Raw genomic sequence first — 22,626 nt, forward strand, 5'->3', positions numbered from 1 at the left:
CAGACAGGAACGGGACACGGCTGCTGCCACCCCGAGCTCCTAGAAAGGAGGCAGCGTTGACAGATCACATACAGAGGGTCTGGGGACAGGAAGCCCCCAGGACAAGGAGGCAGCAGCAGCGCTGGCTCAGGCTTGGGGAAGTGTCGGGTTGGGCTTTCAAATGAGACCCAAGCAGAGCTCAACTGGTACTGGATCACCCCCAAGAACAGCCAGAGCGCTACGGCTGTAAGGGAACCCAGCCCGCCGTTCCCCTGGCAGGGAGGGGGCGGCCGTGCAAGGGACAGCAGCTTGTGGCTCGGCACCCAGCTGCTCCGTGGCGTTACACAAATGAGTGTTCACCCAGGAAGGAGATACCAGCTGCCACCACAGCACATTTATTGGGGAGCTCACCCAGCGGGGGAGGGTGAGGAGACAGCACAGCCAGGGGGGTCTCCCCCTCATGCAAGAGGAAACCCCAATATACACACAGGTAAGTCACCCACCCCGCAGCCTGAGAAACCCATCAACACCCAGAGTCACCAAGGGCTGCCCTCATCAGATCCCAGCTACTGTGTCAAGTGCTCAGCCCCTCCCACACATCGTCGTGGGGGAGGGGCACTGACCACACATGGAGAGGTGGGATCCGGCCCCTTCCATCACCCAGCCCTCACACGGACGCTTGCCGAGCCTGGGTCTCCTCGTGACGCCGCATCCGCTCCTCCAGCTCTGGGCGGAAGTGACGGATCAACCCCTGCAAGCAAAGAATGAGTGCGCAAGGCTGGCAAGGTAGTGCCGCACCCCCATCCTGCATCTGCCACCCACCCCTCATCACACACAGAGCAGCCCCTGAGATGTACCGCCATCTGTAGGAGCTCCCCCACCCCCAACACTACCCTTTTGCCAGGCTAGTTTATGAGCACACCCACCATCTACCCACACATCCCTCCCCTCTGCCAGGACACCTCCCACTTTGGTGCCCAGCCACCCGCTACCTGCACAGGCCACGCGGCCCCATCGCCCAGGGCACAGATGGTATGACCCTCAATCTGCTTGCTGATCTCCCAGAGCGCATCGATCTCGGCTGCCTGCGCGTTGCCTTGCACAAACCGCCACATCACCTTGTTCATCCAATCCACACCTGGGGGGGGTAGGGAGGGCAGGTGCCACAGCCAATCACAGCCCGCACACCGGGGAGAGAGGCTGCATCCACAGAGCCACCTTCCCCTGATCCCACTCACAGGCCCTGACTGCTGGGCATCATCCCCACACCATGGAGCCTGCCAATCCAGCATCCTCACCCCCAATTCCACCCATGGTCCCAGCTAGTTGGACGTCCTCCCTCCTCCACCCTACCCCCAGCGACCCCAGCCCGCCCAGCATCCTCCCCGCCACCCCCAGTGACCCCAGCTAGCCTGCCCACCCGGCATCCTCCTCCCCCACCAATGGGCAGTCTGGCATATCTCCCCCAGCCGTACCCAGATCAGCAGCAGCCCAGCTCCCAGCACTCACCCTCCCTGCAGGGGGTGCACTGCCCACAGCTTTCGTGCTTGTAGAACTCGATGAGGCGGGCGATGGCTCGGACAATGTCTGTCTGAGGGAGGAGGAGAGGGTGAGTGCCATGCTGCAGGAGCTAGGCCGGCTGACGGGGGGGTGGGGGTGCGGGGGGGGGGTGCCACAGGGTCCGGGCAGGCCAGGGGCCTTACCGATTTGTCCATGACGATGACAGCAGCTGTGCCGAGCCCGGTCTGCGCCTGCACCAGCCCATCGAAGTCCATGGGCACCGTCTCACACACTGACTTGGGGATGAGGGGGGTGGAAGAGCCTCCTGGGATCACCGCCAAGAGGTTGTCCCAGCCCCCGCGCACACCTCCTGCACGGAGGGCGCAGGGTTAGGCCTAGGCACTCCCCCTCCCCATGGCAAACCAGATCCATGATGCCCAGTGCTGTCCCCATCCCCATAAGCCTCCCCCTAGTGCGACCTGCTACTCCAGACTCTGGGTGGAAGCGATGGATCAGCCCCTCTGCACAGGCCACAAGCAGGGTTAGCAGGCCACCACCTGTCCCCTCAGCCTTACTTTTGTAGGGTGAGCCACCCCCAGCCGCAACTGCTGGACCTAGACCTGTGGGGCAGCCCTGAGACGAAGTGGGGGAGGAGGGGGGCATCCAGCCCTGTTGCTCACCCAGCAGTCAGGGGAGGGACAGGGTTTAGCATCTCACCCGCATGCTTCTCGATCAGCTCCTTGAGCGGCACCGACATCTCCTCCTCCACGGTGCAGGGTGTGTTCACGTGCCCGGAGATGTTGAAGAGCTTGGTGCCCGAGTTGCGTTCACGCCCGAAGCTGGCAAACCAGGCTCCCCCGCGCCGGCAGATGGTGGGCGCCACAGCCACCGTCTCCACATTGGCTACGGTAGTGGGACAGCCGAACACGCCTGGGAAGGAGAGGGCAGTGATGTGGACACAGAGCAGGCTGGGGGTCATGGTGCCCCCAAAATAGTGTGAACCCCCCAGCCGCACAAGCAGCAGGGCAGGGGTACCCAGCTAGAACACTCCACAATCCCTCAGTCCCCTAAAGAGGGCAAGCGAACCCCCACTAAGGCATCCCCCATCTGCCCCACAACAGCACAGTTCCCCAGTGGGTCATACCAACGTCAGCCGGGAAGGGCGGTTTGAGGCGTGGCTTGCCCTGCTTGCCCTCGATGGATTCGATCAGCGCTGTCTCCTCCCCACAGATGTAGGCCCCGGCGCCCCTCACCACAAACACGTCGAAGTCATAGCCTGAGCTGCAGGCGTCTTTGCCCAGCAGACCGGCCTCATAGGCCTCACGGATCGCCACCTGCAGGGAGACAGGTCAGCACAGCTGCTCCCCTGGCCCTGCCGCTCCACACCTGCCTGGCCTGGCTCACTGCCCTGCCCTCTGTGCCCTGCAGAGAGACCGGTCAGAGCAGCTGCCCTGCCCTCTGTGCCACATGGGGAAATGGCAGCTGCTGCCCCCACTCCCCAGGCTCTGTGGGTCAGTGCACCTTCAACCCCTATAGCTCCTGCTTACCTGAAGGTTGGAGGCTTCATTGTAGAATTCCCCACGGATGTAGATGTAGGCAGCCCGGGCCCCCATGGAGCGCCCTGCCACCAGGCAGCCCTCCACCAGCTTGTGTGGGTCATGGCGCATGATCTCACGGTCCTTACAGGTGCCTGGCTCCCCTTCATCCGCGTTCACCACCAGGTACTTGGGCCTGGAACACAGACCCCATTGGACCGACCACAGCAGCCCTCCCCGTGTGAGCTACCAGCCCATGGCAGACCCAGCTCCACCCCCTTGCTGCCAGCGAGGAAACCCCGTCTGGCCAGCAGTCACCACCCCAGGGAGCCAGTGGGGCCCAGACACACTGCAGCTCAGCAGCCCTATGGCTTGCAATGGGACTGCCCCCAGAGTGGAGGTATTCTGGGAATGCTTGTTAGTACAGAGGGGGCTTGCAGCCAGGATGTCTGGGTTCTAGACGGGCATCAGCACTGCCCAACCCCCAAGCCCTACCCAACAGGGATGTGTCAGACTCAGAGAAGGAGCTGTATCGCCCTGAGCCATTGTCCACCCCATGCTGTAAAGGGCCCAACAGTAGTAGCCCTGCCCCCCTCACCTGCCATCTGAAGGCTTGTTCATGAAGCTCCATTTGAGACCTGTGGGGAAGCCAGCCCCACCCCGACCTCGCAGGCCCGAGGTCTTGATCTCGTTCAAGATCCAGTCGACCCCCTTCAGCAGGATCTCCTTGGTTTTGTACCAGTCACCCCGGCTCAGAGCCCCCTTCAGCCTGGACAAGAGAGAAGGCAAAACAGCTGGTTACATTATGGGCATCAGCGGTACCAAGCCTAGAGCACAAACCAAGCAGATACAAGGAACAAAGAGTCCTGTGGCACCTTATAGACTAACAGACGTATTGGAGCATAAATGTCGTGGGTGAATACCCACTTCGTCAGATACAGGCTCTTTTACCTCCACGGGGCACCAGCTCCGGCCCAGCCCCAAGATAGGGAAGGGGGACTGGTAGACTCAGGGTTGGGGAATGGAATGCAGGACCTTTCCCATCCAGGGGGCACTGACTCCAATCTGATTCTAGGGTGGGGGAACTGGTTGGCTCAGTGGGTGGGGAATGTGCAGGGTTTTTCACCTCTAGGAGGTGCCAGCTCCAATCCAGCCCCAGGCAGGAGAAGGGGGCCCAGCAGGTTCAGCGGGATGGGGAATGGGACCTTTCATCTTTGGGGGGCACTGCCTCTGATTCAGCTCCCTTCCTTGGGGAGGCAAGGAATTGGACATGGGGCTTTTCCTCTCCAGAGGGTGCCAGCACCCATCCAGCCCCAGGGCTGCGGAGGTGGGAGGGTGGGACTGGAACATGGGATCTCCCGAACCCATCCCCGGGATGCCAGTACCCACTGGTCCACACTTCAGATGCAACCAGGGTAGAAGTACAGGGCAGTATCAAATGGTCCAGGAGTGAGGAGTCACATAGGCTGTGCAGCTTGGATCTCACCTCCAGTCATGGCGTCCGTAGAGATTTGTGAAGATCCGGTCCTCGTCCTTCAAAGAGCCAAACTGGGTTTTCTTAGGCGCTGTCTGCAGAAGACACATTGCCAAGGTGAGTTGGTACCAGCCCCACAGCAAACAGCACCGCTCCATGTGCAGACATTAACCCGGGACTATACCCCCCACACACACTCCCCAGCACTACCCCAATCGAGGATGACCAGATGCCCCGATTTTATAGGGCCAGTCCCAAATTTTTGAGTCTTTTTTTTTAATATAGGCTCCTATTACCCCCCCCCCAATCCCTGTCCCGATTTTTCACACTTGCTGTCTGGTCACCCTACCCCAATCCTACCCAGAGCAGCCCTGGCACCCAGTGGTGGCACAGGAGGGACAATGTAGTGGGGGATAGCTCAGTGGTTTGAGCATTGGCTTGCTAAACCCAGGGCTGGGAGTTAAATCCTTGAGGGGCCATTTAGGGAACTGGGGCAAAAATCTATCTGGGGACCGGCCCTGCTCTGAGCAGGGGGTTGGACTAGATACCTCCTGAGGTCCCTTCCCACCCTGATGTTCTATAATTTTTGTAATGAGCGACAGTGTGGCCTAGTGGCTAGAGCACTGGCTGGGACTTGGGAGACGTGGGTTCTAGTCCAGACTCTGCCACTGCTGGTGGGGGGCAGGCTCGGGATGGGGCCCGCGGGTGCAGGGGCGGGGCCGGCGTCACTCGGCTCCAGAGTCATCGCCCGGGGGGGGCGGGGAGAGGAAGGCCCCTCCCCCCCCAACTCACCGAGCCGGCGGCGGCGGCGGAGAAGCGGCGCAGGAAGCGGGGGCTCAGCAGCTGCCGCGTGGCCATGGCGGGCAGCGCCCGGGATCGGGTCTGTCCGGGCCGCGCGCTCCGACCCGTCACCTTCACCCAGCCCGGGGTGACGGGGGGGAGGTGGCGTCGCGCGCAAATAACGTCACGTCGCCGGGACCCACTTCCGGCGCGTCGGACTTGACGTCACGTCCCCTGAAGAGAGGCGCCCCAGCGTGGAGCCTGCTGGGAGACGTAGTCCGGGGGCGGGGCTGGGTGAGCCCAATAAGCCGCTCCCAGAACATTGACACGCGGCGGCCGCGCGCTCTCGCCTCTCCTGTGGTCGCTCATTGGCCAGGGCGCTCTGCCTCTTGCAGCCAGGCGCGCTGGGGTTGCTTAGTTTCCGCCCAGCGCCCGGGGCCCAGGGTCGCACGGCCACGTGGTGCCTGGGCCACTTGACAAACTGACCGCCCTGGGGGGGGTTTATGTCAGCTAGACCCTCGTCCAGTTTGTGAAAACTCATCACGGACCTGACAGTTTTTCACCACTGACACTTGTGTCCGTGCACGGACACGATGCTGAGCCCTGCGGGGGAAGAGGGTGTTCACCTAGGGTGGCCAGACAGCAAGTGTGAAAAATCAGGAGGGGGAGGGTAATAGGAGCTCATCTAAGAAAAAGACCCCAAAATCGGCACTGTCCCTATAAAATCAGGACATCTGGTCACCCTATGTTCACCTGACCTGAGCTCGGCACTGCAGGGAGCGAAGAAAGTAGATTTAAAAAGAAAAATCCGTCAGCCAGACCCCCTTCCCCCCACCCCCCACTTCCAGGGTTTGATTTCTGAAAACAGCTGGGTAGCTAACCACTGGCCAAGCCAGGGGAAGGAGTAAAGGGGACCTGAAATCAAGCTAGTTCAACCTTTGATCCATCCTGTAGTAAGGGCTTCATTCCTGGAGGCACGGTACCCCACATCCCATTGAGGCACATGGCCCTGTCACATCCCACCCCACCTTCCATCTGTCCCGCTCTCCTTGCTGGCTAAACTGCCTCGCCAACCCTGCCCACTTCATTAGCCATCTTTCCCTGAATCACAGGGTGTGCTACCTACTATGGAGCAGCAAGAAAGAACACATTTGGGTAAAAACAAGCCCTGGCTAATGTGCTGCTCACTCCAAAGTACGCCTGGCTTTAGCAAAGTATTTAATTAGTCTCCACAAACTTGCTTTCCTCACTTACAGATTATAGTGATCTCAGCCCAAGAAGCCCTGGAATGTGATTCTTTCCGAGGATGTCCTCAATTGAGATGTAATGACATTCTGTTGCACACCAAGTCAATGTGGAATGGATTTTATTAACACTATTGAGCTGCTTGTGAATGATTTTGTCACTATAGATATTGGAGACTTCTTTCTCTGACTATCACTGTAATTGGCAGTGGAAGCTGCTAGATTTGTCACTGGTCACTTTGACACTTATTTTCTCGCTAAGGAAACCAAAAAGTCATTAAGTCTAGTGACAAGTTTGCTAAATTGGCAACACCGCTAGCAAGGGCATTTTTGCCTCTGAGACAGAGCATCTGCAGCCAGGATAAAGATGATCCTTGTGCTACCCTAGTATTGGTTGGTGTCAGGGTCGGTGCTACGCCCCAGCTTTTAAATGGTCCCTTGGAGAAGTCTCTTCAATGTACCAGCCCCTCAACTGGTCCCACTCTCAGGAGTGCCATTTAAGGAGGGCACCTGCCCCCCCTGCATGGACAGAGATTGGGGTCCCCCCCAACTGGATACATTGCAGAGGTGATGCATGGGGGGTAGAAGGATGACATCCAGATTTCTGCCTTCCATTTGGCCCTGCTCCCTCCCCAAGCCGTGCAGGGCGGCCCTGTGCCCTGCTAGAGGGTTCGGGATGGCGCAGAGAAATGTTGGGTGCAAGGGGTGCAGTGATGCCAGGCGCCTCTGTTTGCCCCAGTCAGTTTCCCCACGTGGGCTGGTTAACAGCCGCTGTGTTTTACAGGCTCAGGTAGGCGTAGTTCTCAGTGTCCATGAACCACTGGGACTGGTGGCCAAGGTGACCACATAGGATGGCGTGGCCCGGACTGGTGTGTACATAACGACATGGAGCAGAGTGGCTCCCACTGTGCCATCTATGGACTGAGCACCTCACCCTGTAGCCACACCCCCTTGGACACACACCTCCCTGCCCCCTGGGTCACCCCACTCCTGCCACACAGCCCCTAGCTACCCCTTCCCTGCACCCTGAGTGGTTTTTAAACTTTTTGAGCTAAGTCCCCCTTTGAGTTATAATTTGTGGCTGTGTTCCCCCTATTATCTGCCAAAAACCTAGAGTTTTCAGGTGTCTAAGTAGCCCCTGGAATCATGGTTAAAGTTACCCCATGCACACCAAAATCTGAAGTGGTGCCCCTACCCGCTATTACTGCAGGGCCAGCCACGTGGCCTCCCCACCTTCGAGATAGAGCCTTTGGACTCCAGCCATCCTGCTTCAACCCATGAGCTCTGCTCAGCGTTTCCCACTGAGCCATACTCCAGAGAGACACCTGGCCACTCTTCAGAGGCTCCGACATCCCAGCCAATGTTTGCAGTGTTTCCTGGCAGTGTTTGAAATCCTTATGGCAGCAGAGAGAAGTGAAGGTGGATACAGCTCATCTGGCCAGGCCATGGCTTCACCCAGCCAAGCTGAAATGGACTCCCCAACTCAAGCTCTGTCATGGTCTCTGCCCCTTTGTTAGTCCCAGTTAGGAGCAGGCCAGCCTCTCCCCAAAGCCCATGCTTGTCACCTCTCAGGGCTTGTACACACTACCACTTATGTCGGTATAACTTATGTCTCTCGGGGTGTGAGTAAGCCACCCTCCCAAGCAACGTAAGGCACACTGACCTAAGTGCCCATGTGCACAGCGCTATGTCCTGGGAGAGCTTCTCCCGCCGCCAGAACTACCACCCTCACGGAGCCGGAGTTGTTATGCCGATGGGAGAACTCTCTCCCATTGGCACAGATTATCTTCACCAGAGGCACTACACCAGGGGAGCTGCATTGGTACAGCTGTGCCGATGTTGCTCTTCTAGTATAGACTGGCCCTCTGTCCTTTGTTCTCCAGCTGGTCTCTGCTCAGTGTGTCAATGTTCTGGTCACTGGGGCTTCCCATTGTCTCCTTCAGATTCTTCTTTAATATGAGTTGGCTTCAGCCAGTTCCTTAATGACCCTATTCAAAAGAAATCTGATGAGGTTCAGCAAGGACAAGTGCAGAGTCCTGCACTTAGGATGGATGAATCCCATGCACTGCTACAGACTAGGGACCGAGTGGCTAGGCAGCAGTTCTGCAGAAAAGGACCTAGCGGTTACCGTGTACGAGAAGCTGGATATGAGTCACCAGTGTGCCCTTGTTGCCAAGAAGGCTAATGGCATTTTGGGCTGTATAAGTAGGAGCATTGCCAGCAAATCAAGGGACATGATCATTCCCCTCTATTCGACATAGGTGAGGCCTCATTTGGAGTACTGTGTCCAGTTTTGGGCCCCACACTACAAGAAAGATGTGGAAAAATTGGAAAGAGTCCAGCAGAGGGCAACAAAAATGATTAGGGGGCTGGAGCACGTGACTTATGAGGAGAGGCTGAGGGAACTGGGATTGTTTAGTCTGCAGAAGAGAAGAATGAGGGGGGATTTGATAGCTGCTTTCAACTATCTGAAGGGAGGTTTCAAAGAGGATGGATCTAGACTGTTCTCAGTGGTAGCAGATGACAGAACAAGGTGCAATGATCTCAAGTTGCAGTGGAGGAGGTTTAGGCTGGATATTAGGAGAAAAATTTTCACTAGGAGGGTGGTGAAGCACTGGACTGGGTTACCTAGGGAGGTGGTGGAATCTCCATCCTTAGAGGTTTTTAAGGTCAGGCTTGACAAAGCCCTGGCTGGGATGATTTAGTTGGGGTTGGTCCTGCTTTGAGCAGGGGATTGGACTAGATGACCTCCTGAGGTCCCTTCCAACCCTGATATTCTATGATTGGGGCCCAGACACCTCACGACACACATACCTCGTGTCTCCTGCTCCCTTTTGCCTCCACTGGGTAGCTGTGCAAAGTAGGGAGGGAAACTGAGGCTTGCGTAGGATTTATAAAAATATTTCAGGAAATTTCCACATTGTCACATCTCTTCCCCCTTTGAGACTGAAGTGAGCAGGGTCACTTTAACCAGTGATCTGTTATCCATAGCTGCTACTACACATTTCCCATCCCCCTCGCAGCTGTCCTACCAGGCTCTTTTTAGATTCTCCCAGCAGTTTCTAATCAATGAAAACTTACAGTTTCCAATACACAGCTCAGAGCAATCTTACATCCCCTCCCTTAGTGCAGGTCTGTTCGATGACACTGGCAGGGGGCAGTGGGGAATTTTCATGCAGCTCTGTGCTCTTCTGCCACCCCAAAAACTTTGGGTTTGAAACTGAGATAGGATCCTGCCACTCCATCCTCACCCCATCATCTGCCAAGGAGTGAGGAGGGCCATGACCCCAGGTTCCTCCATATGTTGGTCATCTTGGCTGCAGCCTGGGGTGTCTTGACCCCTAGGCTGGGATATGGAGCAACCCCTTGGGCATTTGGGGGATCAGTGTAGGTTTGTTCCCTTGCAAAGCTGGTCTTAGCTGACCCATGGCTCTGGGGCTTTGGTGTCCCAGTGTCTGGTGAGGCAGGGGGCTCCCCCAGGCTGGCAGCCCCCCTCTGGAGTTTGTAGTGGAGAGAGAGAGCCTAGAGCAGTGGGCCTGGTGCCAAATCCGAGGCCTGAACCAGAGGCTGTGAGCCAAAGTCAGGCCACATATTAACGCAGATGCTCACAAGTTCACTGTCCAGTACATGAACTTGGCAAACTTGTTGCTGGTGTACTAGGCACTAGATATTTAGGTAAATATATTCCAGCTAGTACAGATACATCCCAATCTAGTACAAGATAAGATGGTGTGACAAAATAACGAATAAGGGTGTTCTGTCCGAGATATGAGGAGCAAGGGGAGGTAACAAACATGTAAGGTGGTACGTAAGGTGTTTATCCCAGTTGTTTATCTCAGTCTGTAATTGTTGGGGTCCCTGACCATAACCTTTTGTGTTGTCATGGAGACAGCAGAGATTCCCGCTGATGACTGAGCTACTCCTTGCCACTGGGCACTCATGTGTTAATGTACCTGTAACCATGGAGCCAGGCCACTAAAACTGTGTCTTGAGGGCAATAAACCTGTTGGGTGCCTTTGTCACTGAACCCTGCTGGTGGTCTTTCTTCATGAGTAACTGTCATAAACAGATAGTTAAGGGTTAATGTCTCTTTTACCTGTAAAGGGTTAAGAAGCTCAGTAAACCTGGCTGACACCTGACCAGAGGACCAATAGGGGGACAAGATACTTTCAAATCTTGGTGGAGAGAAGTCTTTGTTTGTGCTCTTTATTTTGGGGGTTGTTCGCTCTTGGGACTAAGAGGGACCAGACGTTAATCCAGGCTCTCCAAATCTTTCTGAATCAGTCTCTCATGTTTCAAACTTGTAAGTAACAGCCATTCAAGGCGTGTTAGTCTTATTTTTGTTTTCTCAACTTGTAAATGTTCCTTTTTTGCTGAGAGGATTTTACCTCTGTTCGCTGTAACTTTGAACCTAAGGCTAGAGGGGGTTCCTCTGGGCTATATGAATCTGATTACCCTGTAAAGTATTTTCCATCTTGATTTTACAGAGGTGATTTTTACTTTTCTTTCTTTCTTTAATTAAAAGCTTTCTTTTTAAGCACCTGATTGATTTTTCCTCGTTTTAAGATCCAAGGGGATTGGATCTGGACTCACCAGGGATTGGTAGGGGGAAAGGAGGGGCGATGTTTAATTTCTCCTTGTTTTAAGATCCAAGGGATTTGGATCTGTGTTCACCAGGGAATTGGTGAAGTCTCTTAAGGCAACTCAGAGAGGAGAAAGTTTTGGGGGGACAGAGAGTGCTCCAGACACTGGAATTCTGGATGGTGGCTGTGTACCAGATCTAAGCTAGTAATTAAGCTTAGAAGTGTCCATGCAGGTCCCCACTTCTGTACCCTAAAGTTCAGAGTGAGGAAAGAACCTTGACAGTAACACTGAGATCTGCTAAACGAGCAGGCTGCCTGATCTGCTGCTCGTACTATAACGTGGGAGCTCCAAGGCAAGATGCACAGGGCAGCCTGAACAGCAATCCTAAGGCAACAACATTCCAGCCTTTGACAATTTACAACAGCGCTGTGTCCCAATCCCAGAGCTGTGTGTATGCCAGGAACCCATTTTGCCTTTTGGGTCTAACCTGTTGCCATTGCCTCCAGGACAGAGGCATTTATTTATTTATATAAGTGATGAAGGCACGGTCAGAATTTTACCAATAGCAGATCACCAGCAGAGAGCTGCCTTAGCAGATGTACCCACAGAAATAGTAATTTTACAAGTGCAATTATCGTTCTTTTCTCAGCCCTGGCTCCCACCTGTCAATAATGAACAATTAGCGAAGGGGGAGGGTAGGTGTGTAGCCAGATGTGTATATTTTTGTCATATTTGAATGAAAATGTCTATATTTAGAGAAAGCAGCAAAGAGTCCTGTGGCACCTTCTAGACTAACAGACGTTTTGGAGCATGAGCTTTCGTGGGTGAATACCCACTTCGTCAGATGCATGTAGTGGAAATCTCCAGGGGCAGGTATATATATGCAGGCAAGCTAGAGATAATGAGGTACTTCAATCAGGGAGGATGAGGCCCTGTTCTAGCAGTTGAGGTGTGAAAACCAAGGGAGGAGAAACTGGTTCTGTAATTGGCAAGCCATTCACAGTCTTTGTTTAATCCTGAGCTGATGGTGTCAAATTTGCAGATGAACTGAAGCTCAGCAGTTTCTCTTTGAAGTCTGGTCCTGAAGTTTTTTTGCTGCAGGATGGCGACCTTAAGGTCTGCTATAGTGTGGCCAGGGAGGTTGAAGTGTTCTCCTACAGATTTTTGTATATTGCCATTCCTAATATCTGATTTGTGTCCATTTATCCTTTTCTGTAGCAACTGTCCAGTTTGGCCAATGTACATAGCTGAGGGGCATTGCTGGCATATGATGGCGTATATTACATTGGTGGATGTATATTTAGAGAGAATCTTCTTTTTCCCATTTCTCCTTTATTTATCAAGCGATTTCGATAAAATCTGAAATGGAGTCAGTATTTTCTTTTGTAGAGGGCCCTCATATTGTGGGGCCCAAACTGTAGCTTAGTTAGTTTATGTGTTAACCCGGCACTGCTTGGCCACAGCTGGAGAGTGCTGGGCGATGGAGCGGGACGGCACCTGTGGAATTGGCTGGGGCTGGGAGTGCTGATTGCAGCTCCTGTTTCATGGGCTGCCTCTGCATGGTGAGGGAGACTGGGGTGGGCATTGGCAGGTACAGGGTCAGCCTGGTGCTGCGGCAGATAACAATCCAGGGCTCTGGGAACATATCCTGATGAGATATCCCTCCCCACCTCCTGGCCAGGCTGTGCTAATCCCCTTCCATCTCCCTCTGCCCGCCATGTTAATCTTCTACCGTCCCCCCTAATCCTCCCCATCTCTTCTGCTGCTCTCCTCCAAAGCCTTGCTTCCTTGGCTCCAGATTAACTAACTATCTGGCTGTGCTAACCCCCGTTAAATGGATTAAAAAGTGGCTAATGGAGGGAGATCAAAGGAGTGGTCGATGGGGAATCACCGTCCAACAGGCACTTATGCCGGGATCAGCGCTAGGCCTCACCCTACTTAACATTTCCATCGATCCGGCAGCAAATATTAAACCTCAGCTGAGGAGCTGGGCAGCTGGCACCACTGGGGTGTGGGAAAGAGTGAGGCGGTTGGGGCAGTCAGACAACGCCATCCGGAGCTCTTGGTACGCTGGGCACATTCCAACAAAATGCGTTTTAACACAGCCAGCTGCAAAGTCACCCATGCAAAGGTAAGGCCTGCAGCCCTCACCTCCAGACCGGGGAGCTGGTCCTGGAGAGCAGGGAGTCTGCAGAGGATTTAGGGGTAGCATGAGTCTCAGACAAGCGCCCTCTCTCCACCACTCACTAGACTGCTGGGGGTGGGGTGGGATCCTGTTGCTGGGTTTCCAGGTGTTTTAAGCCTCTGTCTCAGTCTGAGGGTCCCCAGGCCGACTCTCAGGGTGAAGACCCTCTGGCTAGCACCCCCTCCTGTCCAGGCGCCCAGCCCCTGGGCTCAGAACTGAACCTTCCCCCGCCACCCCGTAGCTTAAATCCCTCTCTCCTATAGGGTTGCCAAGTTTCTAATGGCATAAAACCGAACACCCTTGCCCCACTCCCTGCCCTGCCCCTTTCCCAAGGACCTGTTCATTCCCTCACCCCTTCTCTGAAGCCCTGCCCCCACTCACTCCAGCCCCCCTCCCTCTGTTGCTCACTGTCCCCCACCCTCACTGGGCTGAGGCAGGGGGTTGGGGTGCAGGAGGGGGTGACACTCCCATTGGAGGTGAGGAGTTCAATGTGCGGGAGGGGGCTCCAGGCTGGGACCAAAGGATTTGGCGTGTGGGAGTGGGCTCAAGGCTGGGGCAGGGGGTTGGGGTGCAGGAAGGGGCGCAGGCTCCAGCTGGGGGTGTTTGCTCTGGGGTGGTGCTGGGGATGAGGGGTTTGGGGTGTGGGCCCCAGGAGGAAGTTTGGACATGTGAAGGAGTTCCGACTTGGGGCAGGGGGCTGGGGTGGGGGTACAGGGTCTGGGAGGGAGTTAGGGTGTGGGAGGAGGTTCCAATCTGGGGCAGGGAGTTTGGGGTTTGGGCTCTGGCCTGGCAGCTCTCGTTCGGCAGCACCACCCTGCCTGCCCTGGCTCCGTGCTGCTCCCACAAGCGGCCGGCTTGTCGAGCTCGGGCCCCTCTGTGGAGGTGCTGCCAGGTGGCTCTGCACGGTGCGCACTGCCCATGTCTGCAGGCATCGCCCCTGCAGCTCCCATTGGCCAATGGGAGCTGTGGGGGTGGCTCTCAGGGTGGGGGCAGCACGTGAAGCTTCCCTCATCACCCTTGGGCCTAGGGACCAGATGTGCTGTCAGCTTCCCGGAGCTGCGCTCGAGCCGGGGCAGGCAGGGAGCCTGCCTTAGCCCTGCTGCGCCACTCACCAGACTTTTTACAGCCCAATCAGCAGTGCCGACTGGAGCTGCCAGGGTCCCTTTTCAACTGGGCGTTCGGGTCAAAAACCGGAGGCCTGGCAACCCTACTCTCCCAGCACTCCACTGAAGGGGTGAGCTGGCTGGGTTCCCAGAGCCCTGCGGTATGTGAAACAGAGACACACGCAGCCCTTTTGAGTCTACCCCATGGCTGCCCTTTAACAGCACAATAGTCAGACCCATGCAAAGCAACAACCTTGCCAAGCATTTCCCTGCCTCAGCATCCTCCCTACTCGTGCACATTCCTGGGCTGGCATCAAAGTCCTCTGGGCCAGCCAGGCCCTTGTGCTGCAGAACAGAGTTTGTCTGCTGCCATTTGGCACATTCTACCCCAGCTCAGCTCCCCTCACGTGGCTGTCTGCTCTGCACCCTCCATCCTGCCCAAGCTTCCTACATCTTGCCCCAGCTCCCCGGGGGTCTGTTTAATGTATTCCCCCACCAATGCTTGAGTCTTTTTGGTAATTTCCCACTGCTCCCAGGGCAGCACAGCCAGGGAGGGGGGATGTGCTTTGTCCAGCAGCCCCCTTAGCCATTCCTGTTATGATCTGAGCATTCTCCATTGTCCTGGGTTGGGACGCAGTTCTGCTAGCCAGTGGGGCACAGACAGGAGGGTATTTGTGCTTTCCATAGCAACAGCTTCCTACCATCACCTGTCCAGATGAGGCCTCAAAATCATCACAGGGCCAAATATCTTGTCATCCGCTCCCGGTGCGATGCTGTGGCAAAAAGGGCTGGTGCAACCCTGGGCTATATAAACAGGGGAGTGGTGAGCAGGAGCAGGACGTTGGATTTACCTCTGCGTCCCGCCTTGAGGAGACCCACACTGGGATGTTGGCGTCCAGTTCTGGGGGCCAGGTTTACAATGGATGTTGAAAAAAATTGGAGAGGGTGCAGAGAAGAGCCACCAAAATGATTCGAGGGCTGGAAAAAGTGCCTGACAGGGAGAGACTGACAGAGCTCAATCTGTCTAGCTTCTCAAAGCCGTGCCTGAGAGGTGACTGGATAACAGGGTCGAAGTACCTTCAGGGAGGGAGAAGGACAGGTACAAAAGGTCTCTTTGATCTAGCAGAGCGAGATGGGGCAAGACCCAGCGGCTGGGAAACAAATGTCTAATGGTGCAGGTGAGGAACCCCCATAGCAAACTCATGAGGGCTGGAGAGGAAGCTCCATCGCTGCTGTCTTCAGAGCCAGACTGGAGCCTTTCGGGACACTGCTTTGGTCAAACACCAGGGACAGGGCTCAGTACAGGGGAAGCGAGTAAGAGTCCCCGTCCTGTGCCCTACGGGAGGTCAGACGGGGTGAGTCAATGGGCCCATCTGGCCTCCCCATTTCTCAGCCCCCTAGCATCCTTCCTGAGACCGGCATGGTCCCTGGGCCTCTCCTGCAGCAGCTCCTCCTTCCACCTTTTCCTATTGGAGTGAAGATCCCCTGGCCTTGGGGTCGCCCTGGGGAGTCTCCTGGGTGGCTGCATCCCCTCCCCCCATGGCAGGCTCCTGCAGCTGTTCCATGGCCATGGCAACCCCCTTCCATGTGGCTGTTGGAGAGAGAAGGACACCATGCCTCTCAGATCCTTCTGGGCTGGCTGTGTCCAAGGACCCACCCCCCTCAGGGAAGGGGAGGGGTCTGTGCCCTGAGCAGTGAGACAGAGCAGTGGGAACAGATGCCCAGGGAGGGGGATCCCAGGCCCATGGCACACCCACAATGACAATTCTCTCACCACACCGGGCGACAGGGCGCAGCAGGGCTGATGGGACCCCTGTCTGGGAGGTGCCAGTCCTGCTATGGAAATTGCCCTCCCACCTCCAAATCAGACCTGCTCACACAGCAGTACTGACCGTGTGCCAGGGGAGCCTGTCCCAGCGGGAGGCCCGGTCCGATGTGCTAAGGTCTGTCTATGCTTCACCAGCAATCCCGGCTCCCACCCACCCCCTCTCCTTGGTAACCAGGCTGGATCAGACATGTCCAGGGGCAGCAGTGGGTGAAAGCAGGGAGACAAGCTGTGACAAAGGTGGAATTCTTTGTAATAGTTTTTTTATGAAGCCCAGGGCCGGCTCTAACTTTTTTGCCACCCCAAGCAAGAAAGAAGAGGGCTGCATCTCCCGAAGCCCTGCCCCCGCCCGAGTGCAGCGCTGCTCTCAGCCCCCATCCCCCCAAGCGCCGTGCTGCTCTATGCCCCCCCAGCACTGTGCCAAGCCCCCGCCCCCTTGAGCCCCTCTTGCTGCCTAAAGCCCCACCCCCCGAATGCCGCCCCACCCGAAGCTCCGTCCCCTGAGCGCTGCACCGCTCAAGTGCCACCCCGCCCAAAGCCCCATGCCGCCAAAACAAAAAAAACCCTCCAGCGCTGTGCTGATGAACCAAAAAAACCCAAAAAAACAAACCCCAGAGCGCCGCCCTGGCCCAAGGTGCGGCCCCAAGCACATGCTTGGCCGGCTGGTGCCTGGAGCCGGCCCTGATGAAGCCTCAGTGTGCCTCAGTTTCCCTCATAGTTTGCATGTGGCTACCCACTGGGGGAAACAGGATGAAGTTTGCTCTCAGGGCAGGCTAAGAGACGTGGGGGAAAGGTCCCCTAGCTGTCTGAGTAGGGATCATTAAAGAAGGACCAGTGAGGCCGAGCCTTATCGGCAGAAAACGCAAGGCGACAATGGGAAATCCAGTCACCAGGACACGGACACCTAACAACCCGTGTCCCAGAAGGAGGATTTTGCCACTTCTCAGCAGGGAGGTGGAAGGGAGGACGGCGCTGGGAGGTGGGAGAGAAAGGGTGGCTGCTGGAGGAAGCTGGGGGCTCCCGTCTGGGAACTGAGGAAAGAAGGAAGTCAGAGACACATTCTGAACATGGAGTTTGGGCTAGGTCAGGGGCAGGTTTGGGAGGTGGGGGATGGCTTTAGGGGCAGGGTCGGGCTTGCCTGGTGAATAGTGGCTCGACCAGAATGAATGATGCTTTAACCCTCAGTTCTTCCTGCTGACCTAGGGCCTCGCTGGGCCATGGAGCAGGTTTGACAATGCTGCCGAGTGTCACTGCAAACAGGGGCTGGGGTGTCAGAGCCCCCCAAAGAGCACCCAGGTCTCTTCATGGGTCTGGCTCAGTGGGACATGCTAGGCAGCGCTCAAGGGGTGAAGGACGGCAGAGCCCAGAGGTTCTGGTGCGGAGGCCACGTGACCAGCCCTGGAGGAAGAGTGAGGCCCCTGGGGGGCTGGGGCACTGAAGGGCTCCTCCACAGGACAGTGTAAACGCTGCAGCCTAGCCCCGATCTTGGGGATCTGTGACACAGGGGCTGCCAACTGCCCAAGGGGCCAGGCCAGGCCAAGGGTGGGTCCCATGGAGGAATCACACACCCACTCTGGGGATGCCTGGATTCTATCCTCAGCCCTCAAAGGGTGGGTGGGGCCTAGTAGGAACAGCAGGGGGCCAGGCCCCCGGACACCTGGTTTCCACCCCTCCCCAGTACAATGTGGATAGCCCTGCTAGAACCAGGGGCTGAGGAGAGGCAGATGAACAGCCTTTTCAGTTAGACTGGAAGAGAATTGGATTTTATGGGCTGAGGACCTGCTGGAGCAGCCCCAGCCCCTGCACAGGGTGACCTGCTTCTCCCTGCCTCCCCCCACCAAGGATCCCTTTGGAGGGGAGTTTGCCATGCCCCACCCTGAGTCCTCAGGGCTGGTGTTTCTGTGCTTGTGGGCATGCACCTGGCAACACAGCCTGCCCCCGGCAGAGTCTGGCCTGGTGGAACAGGGCAGGATAAATGCAGGGCACGGTGTGGGTACCGCTCTGGGTCAGGGCACTGCCCCCAGGGGCTCCTGATCATCCCACTTGGCAATGCCCCATCTCGGGTGCAGCCACCAAGCAGAGTAGCACTGAGGCCCTGGGAGGAGGTAGCCCATGTGCCTGGGTATCACTGCCCCACTGCTGCCCCCCAGCTGCACACAATAGCAACCCCACGGGACCCAGCTCCCAGCACGGTCCTTGAGCTCTGGGCAGCAGGCACCTGCTGGAACCGTGTATGGGGCTGCTTCCAGGAGTGGAAATGGGTTTTTAAGCACCAACTCCCCCCTGGCCACTATGCCCCCCCAACAACACACAGGGGCCTGGTCTGGTAGCTGTTTATTGTGCCACGAGAGTGCCCCCTCCCTCCATGCATGGGGGTCACTGCTTGCCATTGCCATTGATGGGCCGGTCACGGTGGGTGGCCGACTCCAGGTAGGTGCGCAGGCGGGGCCGGGAAGTCACCCGCTCCACGTAAGCGGCCAGCAGAGGGCAGGAGGCCAGGCAGCCAGGTGCCAGCACCAGGTGGTTCCGCACCAGCTCCACCAGGTTATAGTCTGCAAAAGAGATCTGGGGAGAGGGGGGCAGAGTCAACCCATGGCCATGCCCCCAGGCCGCTGATGAGACTCATCTGTTTCGGGGCCAGGAACAGTGAGAGCCTGGTCACCTGGCGAGGAGGAGACTGATGGACAGATACCCCAGCCACTGTAGGGGGCAGGAGTGGGGAGACAGCCCCCTCCCAAACACACTCACCTGATCTCCGATGATGAAGGCCTGGCCGGCACGGTTCTGGGACAGCAGGGTCTCAAAGGGGCACAGCTGCGCTGGCAGTGCCTCCACATAGGCCGCTTTACCGTTCTCCTGCAGGAGACAGGGGTCAGGGCCCTGCTGCTCCCCCAGGAACCCACCCCCAACGCAACCCATCCTAGTGCTGGACCCACCCCCAAAACGACCAGGCCCACCCCCACCCAGACCTACCCCCACCCAGACCTGTCCTAGCGCTGGAACCACCCCCACCACAACAGGACCCGTCCCCAGTGCTGGACCCACAGCCTCACTCCCCATCCCAGTACCAAAGTCAACCCTGCCCTTACTGAAATGGGGCCCACTCCCAACACCCCAGCCAGGCCTATGCCCCAGTGCTGGAGCTGCGCCCTCCTGCCCCCACCCCTCCCCCAACACAGACTCTAGCCTTGGCTCACGTAGTTCTGGTAGATGAGTTGGATGTATTTGAGACGCAGATCTTCCACCCCATCATTCACCATGTCCAGCAACGCCGCCTCCTGCTGGTCCTTTCCGTACAGCCCTGCCAGAGCGAGAGCTGCTATCAGACTGGGGAGACCTCCCCCTCCCATTCCCCTGCCCACACCTGCTCCCTACACCCAGCCCTGCCCCCCTCAAGCTCCTTCCCATACAGCACTGCCAGAGGAGAGCTGTGGCCAGCACAGGGAGCCCCGCTACACCCAGCTCCCCTCGGCTGCCCAGTCCCTCCCTCCCCCAGCCGTACCATAGGTCCTGGCCAGGTGCCGCAGGAAGGCGTTGGACTGGTACAGGGTCAAGTCTCCATCCTGAAACTTGGGCAGCTGCCCAAACAGCTGCAGGGAGCACAAGGTGAGGAGTCATAAGCCCCAGATTGGGCTGACAGGGTGAGGCCACGGGATGGATGGACGGACGGACGGACGGACTGACAGACAGATGCACGCACACCACAGAGCAGCCACCTCAGTGGGCCAAAATCAAGATGGGCCAGAAAGCCATTGGGGGAGGGGACTCTGAACCAGTGCTTCAACCTCTGCTGGGATCCCCCTCCTCACCCCTCCAGAGGGTCATGCCTCCATCTCCCCTGAGGATCCCCCCACCCCACCACGGGATCATGCCTCCCACCAAGGGGTTCCCCCACACTTGCCACCTCCCCCAGTACCTCCTCCCCACCCCCACAGGGTCACATCCACAATCTCCCCAGAGATGCCCCCACCCCTCATGGTGTCATGCCCCCCACCTCCCCTGGGATTCCCCCATCCCCACAGGGTCACTCCCCCCACCTCCCCCACTCTGCTCAGGGACCCCACCCCCAACACTCAGTGTCGGCCACCCCCAGGGGTTTCACTCACACAGGATTTCTTGAGCTCTCCCTTCTGCCACCGATCCACGGTCACTACATCCTCCTGCCACTCCTGCCCCTGGTCGGCCAGCAGCATTCGCACCGCCTCACAGCGCCCTGCGCCATGGGACGGACAGATCCTCACTGGCTACCCCCGGGCACAGATAGACCCCTCCGGTGCCCCCAGCCGCTCCCTCAGGCACAGACAGACCCCCTCCAGTCCCATCCCCCTCCTGCAGCTCCCCAGGGCACAGGCATCCCCATCCCCATCCTTCTCACCACCCAGCCCCCGGAGTCATTGACACCGCTGCCCCACGCCCCCCTCGCTGCCCGGCCCCAACAGGGCACAGATCGGGCAGAACAGACACCCCTGGCCAATGCTGCTCTCTGCACCCAGGGCACCAGTAGAGCTAGAGGGGACGGGGGTTGTTGGGGGAGCCCAGGGTTGTGCTGGCAGGGGCTGCGGGTCGGGAGTGAGAGGCACTGGTGGAGCTGGGGGCGGGGGGAGCCCAGGGCTGGGCTGGCAGAGGCTGCGGGTTGGGAGTGAGGGGCACTGGTGGAGCTGGGGGCGGGGGGAGCCCAGGGCTGGGCTGGCCCAGGGCTGGGCTGGCAGAGGCTGCGGGTCGGGAGTGAGGGGCACAGACAGGGCTGGGGGGGGGAGCCCAGGGCTGGGCTGGCAGGGGCTGCGGGTTGGGAGTGAGGGACAGTGGTTGAGCTGGGGGCGGGGGGAGCCCAGGGCTGGGCTGGCAGAGGCTGCGGGTCGGGAGTGAGGGGCACCGACAGGGCTTGGGGGGAGCCCAGGGCTGGGCTGGCAGGGGCTGCGGGTTGGGAGTGTGGGACAGTGGTTGAGCTGGGGGCGGGGGGAGCCCAGGGCTGGGCTGGCAGGGGCTGCGGGTTGGGAGTGAGGGACAGTGGTGGAGCTGGGGGCGGGGGGGGGCAGGGCTGGGCTGGCAGGGGCTGCGGGTTGGGAGTGAGGGACAGTGGTGGAACTGCGGGGGGGGGGCCCAGGGCTGGGATAGCAGGGGCTGCGGGTCGGGAGTGAGGGGCATCAGCAGGGCTGGGGGTGGAGCAGGGGCTGCAGATCAGTATCGAGGTCCCCTCGCTGGCCGTGCCCCCCCCCCCCCCCATCACTCACCGCGCACGGGGAAATAGGTGATGGTGAAGGGTCCAGGCACTGCGGAGAGAACAGAGAAGGGAGCGGAGTTAGTGGGGTCTGGGACGCGGCGCGGGGGGTGCGATGGGGGGCCCCAGGGCTCCTCGGACTCACTCTTGGTCTCTCTCTGCAGCTGCGGAGCCAGACAGAGCCTGATCCGGACCAAAGGGAGCCAGGAAAGTGCTGAGTCACTTGCCTCCCGGTGCCTTAAGAGCAAAGGCAAAGGCACAGGCACCGCCCCCTCCCACCCCCTTCCCCCCGCAGCCAGCGGGGCGGAATTTGCTGCGGGGCTGGGAGCGTGCAGCGCCTAATCCGCTTCCCAGGGCTCTGGTCCTAAAGCCCCAGGCTGGCCGGCGCCAGCCCGCACCGCAGGGAGCTGCTGCAGGAGGAAAAATACACTAGTCGGACATTTAAAACTCCCCCCTCGGTTTCCGGGTCTGTCCCCGCCGCTTCACGCCTTGGTACTGTTCACTTTAGAGAATGTGACTCTTCGCACATCGTCCTGGACCCCCGTTCCCCTTGTGCAGCTGGAGGTCCCCGGGCATATTGGGGATACCGAGTAATGGCTGAAGATGTTTCTACTTTGCTCCCAGCTCCAGGCAGCGATCGCACTTCCTGCTTGTGTTGCAACAGGCGTTTTTCGTTCTACATTTTTGTTCTTCCTTTACTGTATTTTATTTTTTTAATACCCAGGGTTATTCTTTGGGATCACATGACATCCAGGCGGAGTGATTTCCTGGCTTGGTGGCCAGACTTTTTCAGGTTTCAGAGTAGCAGCCCTGTTAGTCTGTATCAGCAAAAAGAACAGGAGTACTTGTGGCACCTTAGATACAAACATACTTATTTGGGCATAAGCTTTTGTGGGATGCATGCTGAGGAAAATACAGAAGGAAGATATATATAGATATATATATATACACACACACACACACACACCACACAACATGAAAAAATGGGTGTTGGTGTGCTATTACCAGCAGGAGAAAAAAAAAACTTTTGTAGTAATAATCACCCACCTTAATTGATTAGTCCTGTTGTAGTTGGTATGGCAACATCCATTTTTTCATGCCCTCTGTTTATATATCTTCCTACTGTATTTTCCACTGCATGCATCCAATGAAGTGGGTTTTAGCCCATGAAAGCTTATGCCCATATAAATTTGTTACTC

The 22,626-nt window shown here is 57.5% G+C and overlaps 2 protein-coding genes across 2 annotated transcripts; both read right to left on the minus strand.

Moving 5' to 3' along the window:
* Positions 1–346: 346 nt before the first annotated feature.
* NDUFV1 (NADH:ubiquinone oxidoreductase core subunit V1) lies at positions 347–5,449 on the minus strand. Its single transcript, XM_050956877.1, has 10 exons — positions 5,281–5,449; positions 4,501–4,583; positions 3,613–3,783; positions 3,027–3,210; positions 2,624–2,813; positions 2,197–2,409; positions 1,683–1,849; positions 1,489–1,570; positions 972–1,117; positions 347–730 (listed from the first exon to the last, which is right to left on the minus strand). The coding sequence occupies exons 1-10, from the start codon at positions 5,344–5,346 to the stop codon at positions 647–649; spliced, it is 1,386 nt and encodes a 461-aa protein (XP_050812834.1). The 5' UTR covers positions 5,347–5,449; the 3' UTR covers positions 347–646.
* Positions 5,450–18,526: 13,077 nt separating this feature from the next.
* On the minus strand, positions 18,527–21,749 carry GSTP1 (glutathione S-transferase pi 1). The gene is made up of 7 exons (XM_050957055.1): positions 21,573–21,749; positions 21,441–21,479; positions 20,316–20,422; positions 19,712–19,799; positions 19,407–19,510; positions 18,958–19,065; positions 18,527–18,774 (listed from the first exon to the last, which is right to left on the minus strand). Coding segments are annotated over exons 1-7 (636 nt in total). The 5' UTR covers positions 21,574–21,749; the 3' UTR covers positions 18,527–18,585.
* Positions 21,750–22,626: the final 877 nt, after the last annotated feature.

Source organism: Gopherus flavomarginatus, chromosome 5 (genome assembly GCF_025201925.1).
Source record: "Gopherus flavomarginatus isolate rGopFla2 chromosome 5, rGopFla2.mat.asm, whole genome shotgun sequence".
Classification (NCBI taxonomy): domain Eukaryota; kingdom Metazoa; phylum Chordata; order Testudines; family Testudinidae; genus Gopherus; species Gopherus flavomarginatus.

Bases quoted from the DNA above. Each gene is read 5' to 3' on its own strand.
- NDUFV1 (XM_050956877.1), bottom strand. From the start codon at position 5,346: ATGGCCACGCGGCAGCTGCTGAGCCCCCGCTTCCTGCGCCGCTTCTCC. The intron at 1,571-1,682 runs GTAAGGCCCCTG...CTCCTCCCTCAG, and splicing joins TCATCGTCATGGACAAATCG to ACAGACATTGTCCGAGCCAT. The intron at 1,118-1,488 runs GTGAGTGCTGGG...TACCCCCCCCAG, and splicing joins GTGCACCCCCTGCAGGGAGG to GTGTGGATTGGATGAACAAG.
- GSTP1 (XM_050957055.1), bottom strand. The intron at 19,800-20,315 runs GTGAGTGAAACC...TGCTCCCTGCAG, and splicing joins GAGAGCTCAAGAAATCCTGT to CTGTTTGGGCAGCTGCCCAA. The intron at 18,775-18,957 runs GTGAGTGTGTTT...CCCTCTCCCCAG, and splicing joins CCTTCATCATCGGAGATCAG to ATCTCTTTTGCAGACTATAA.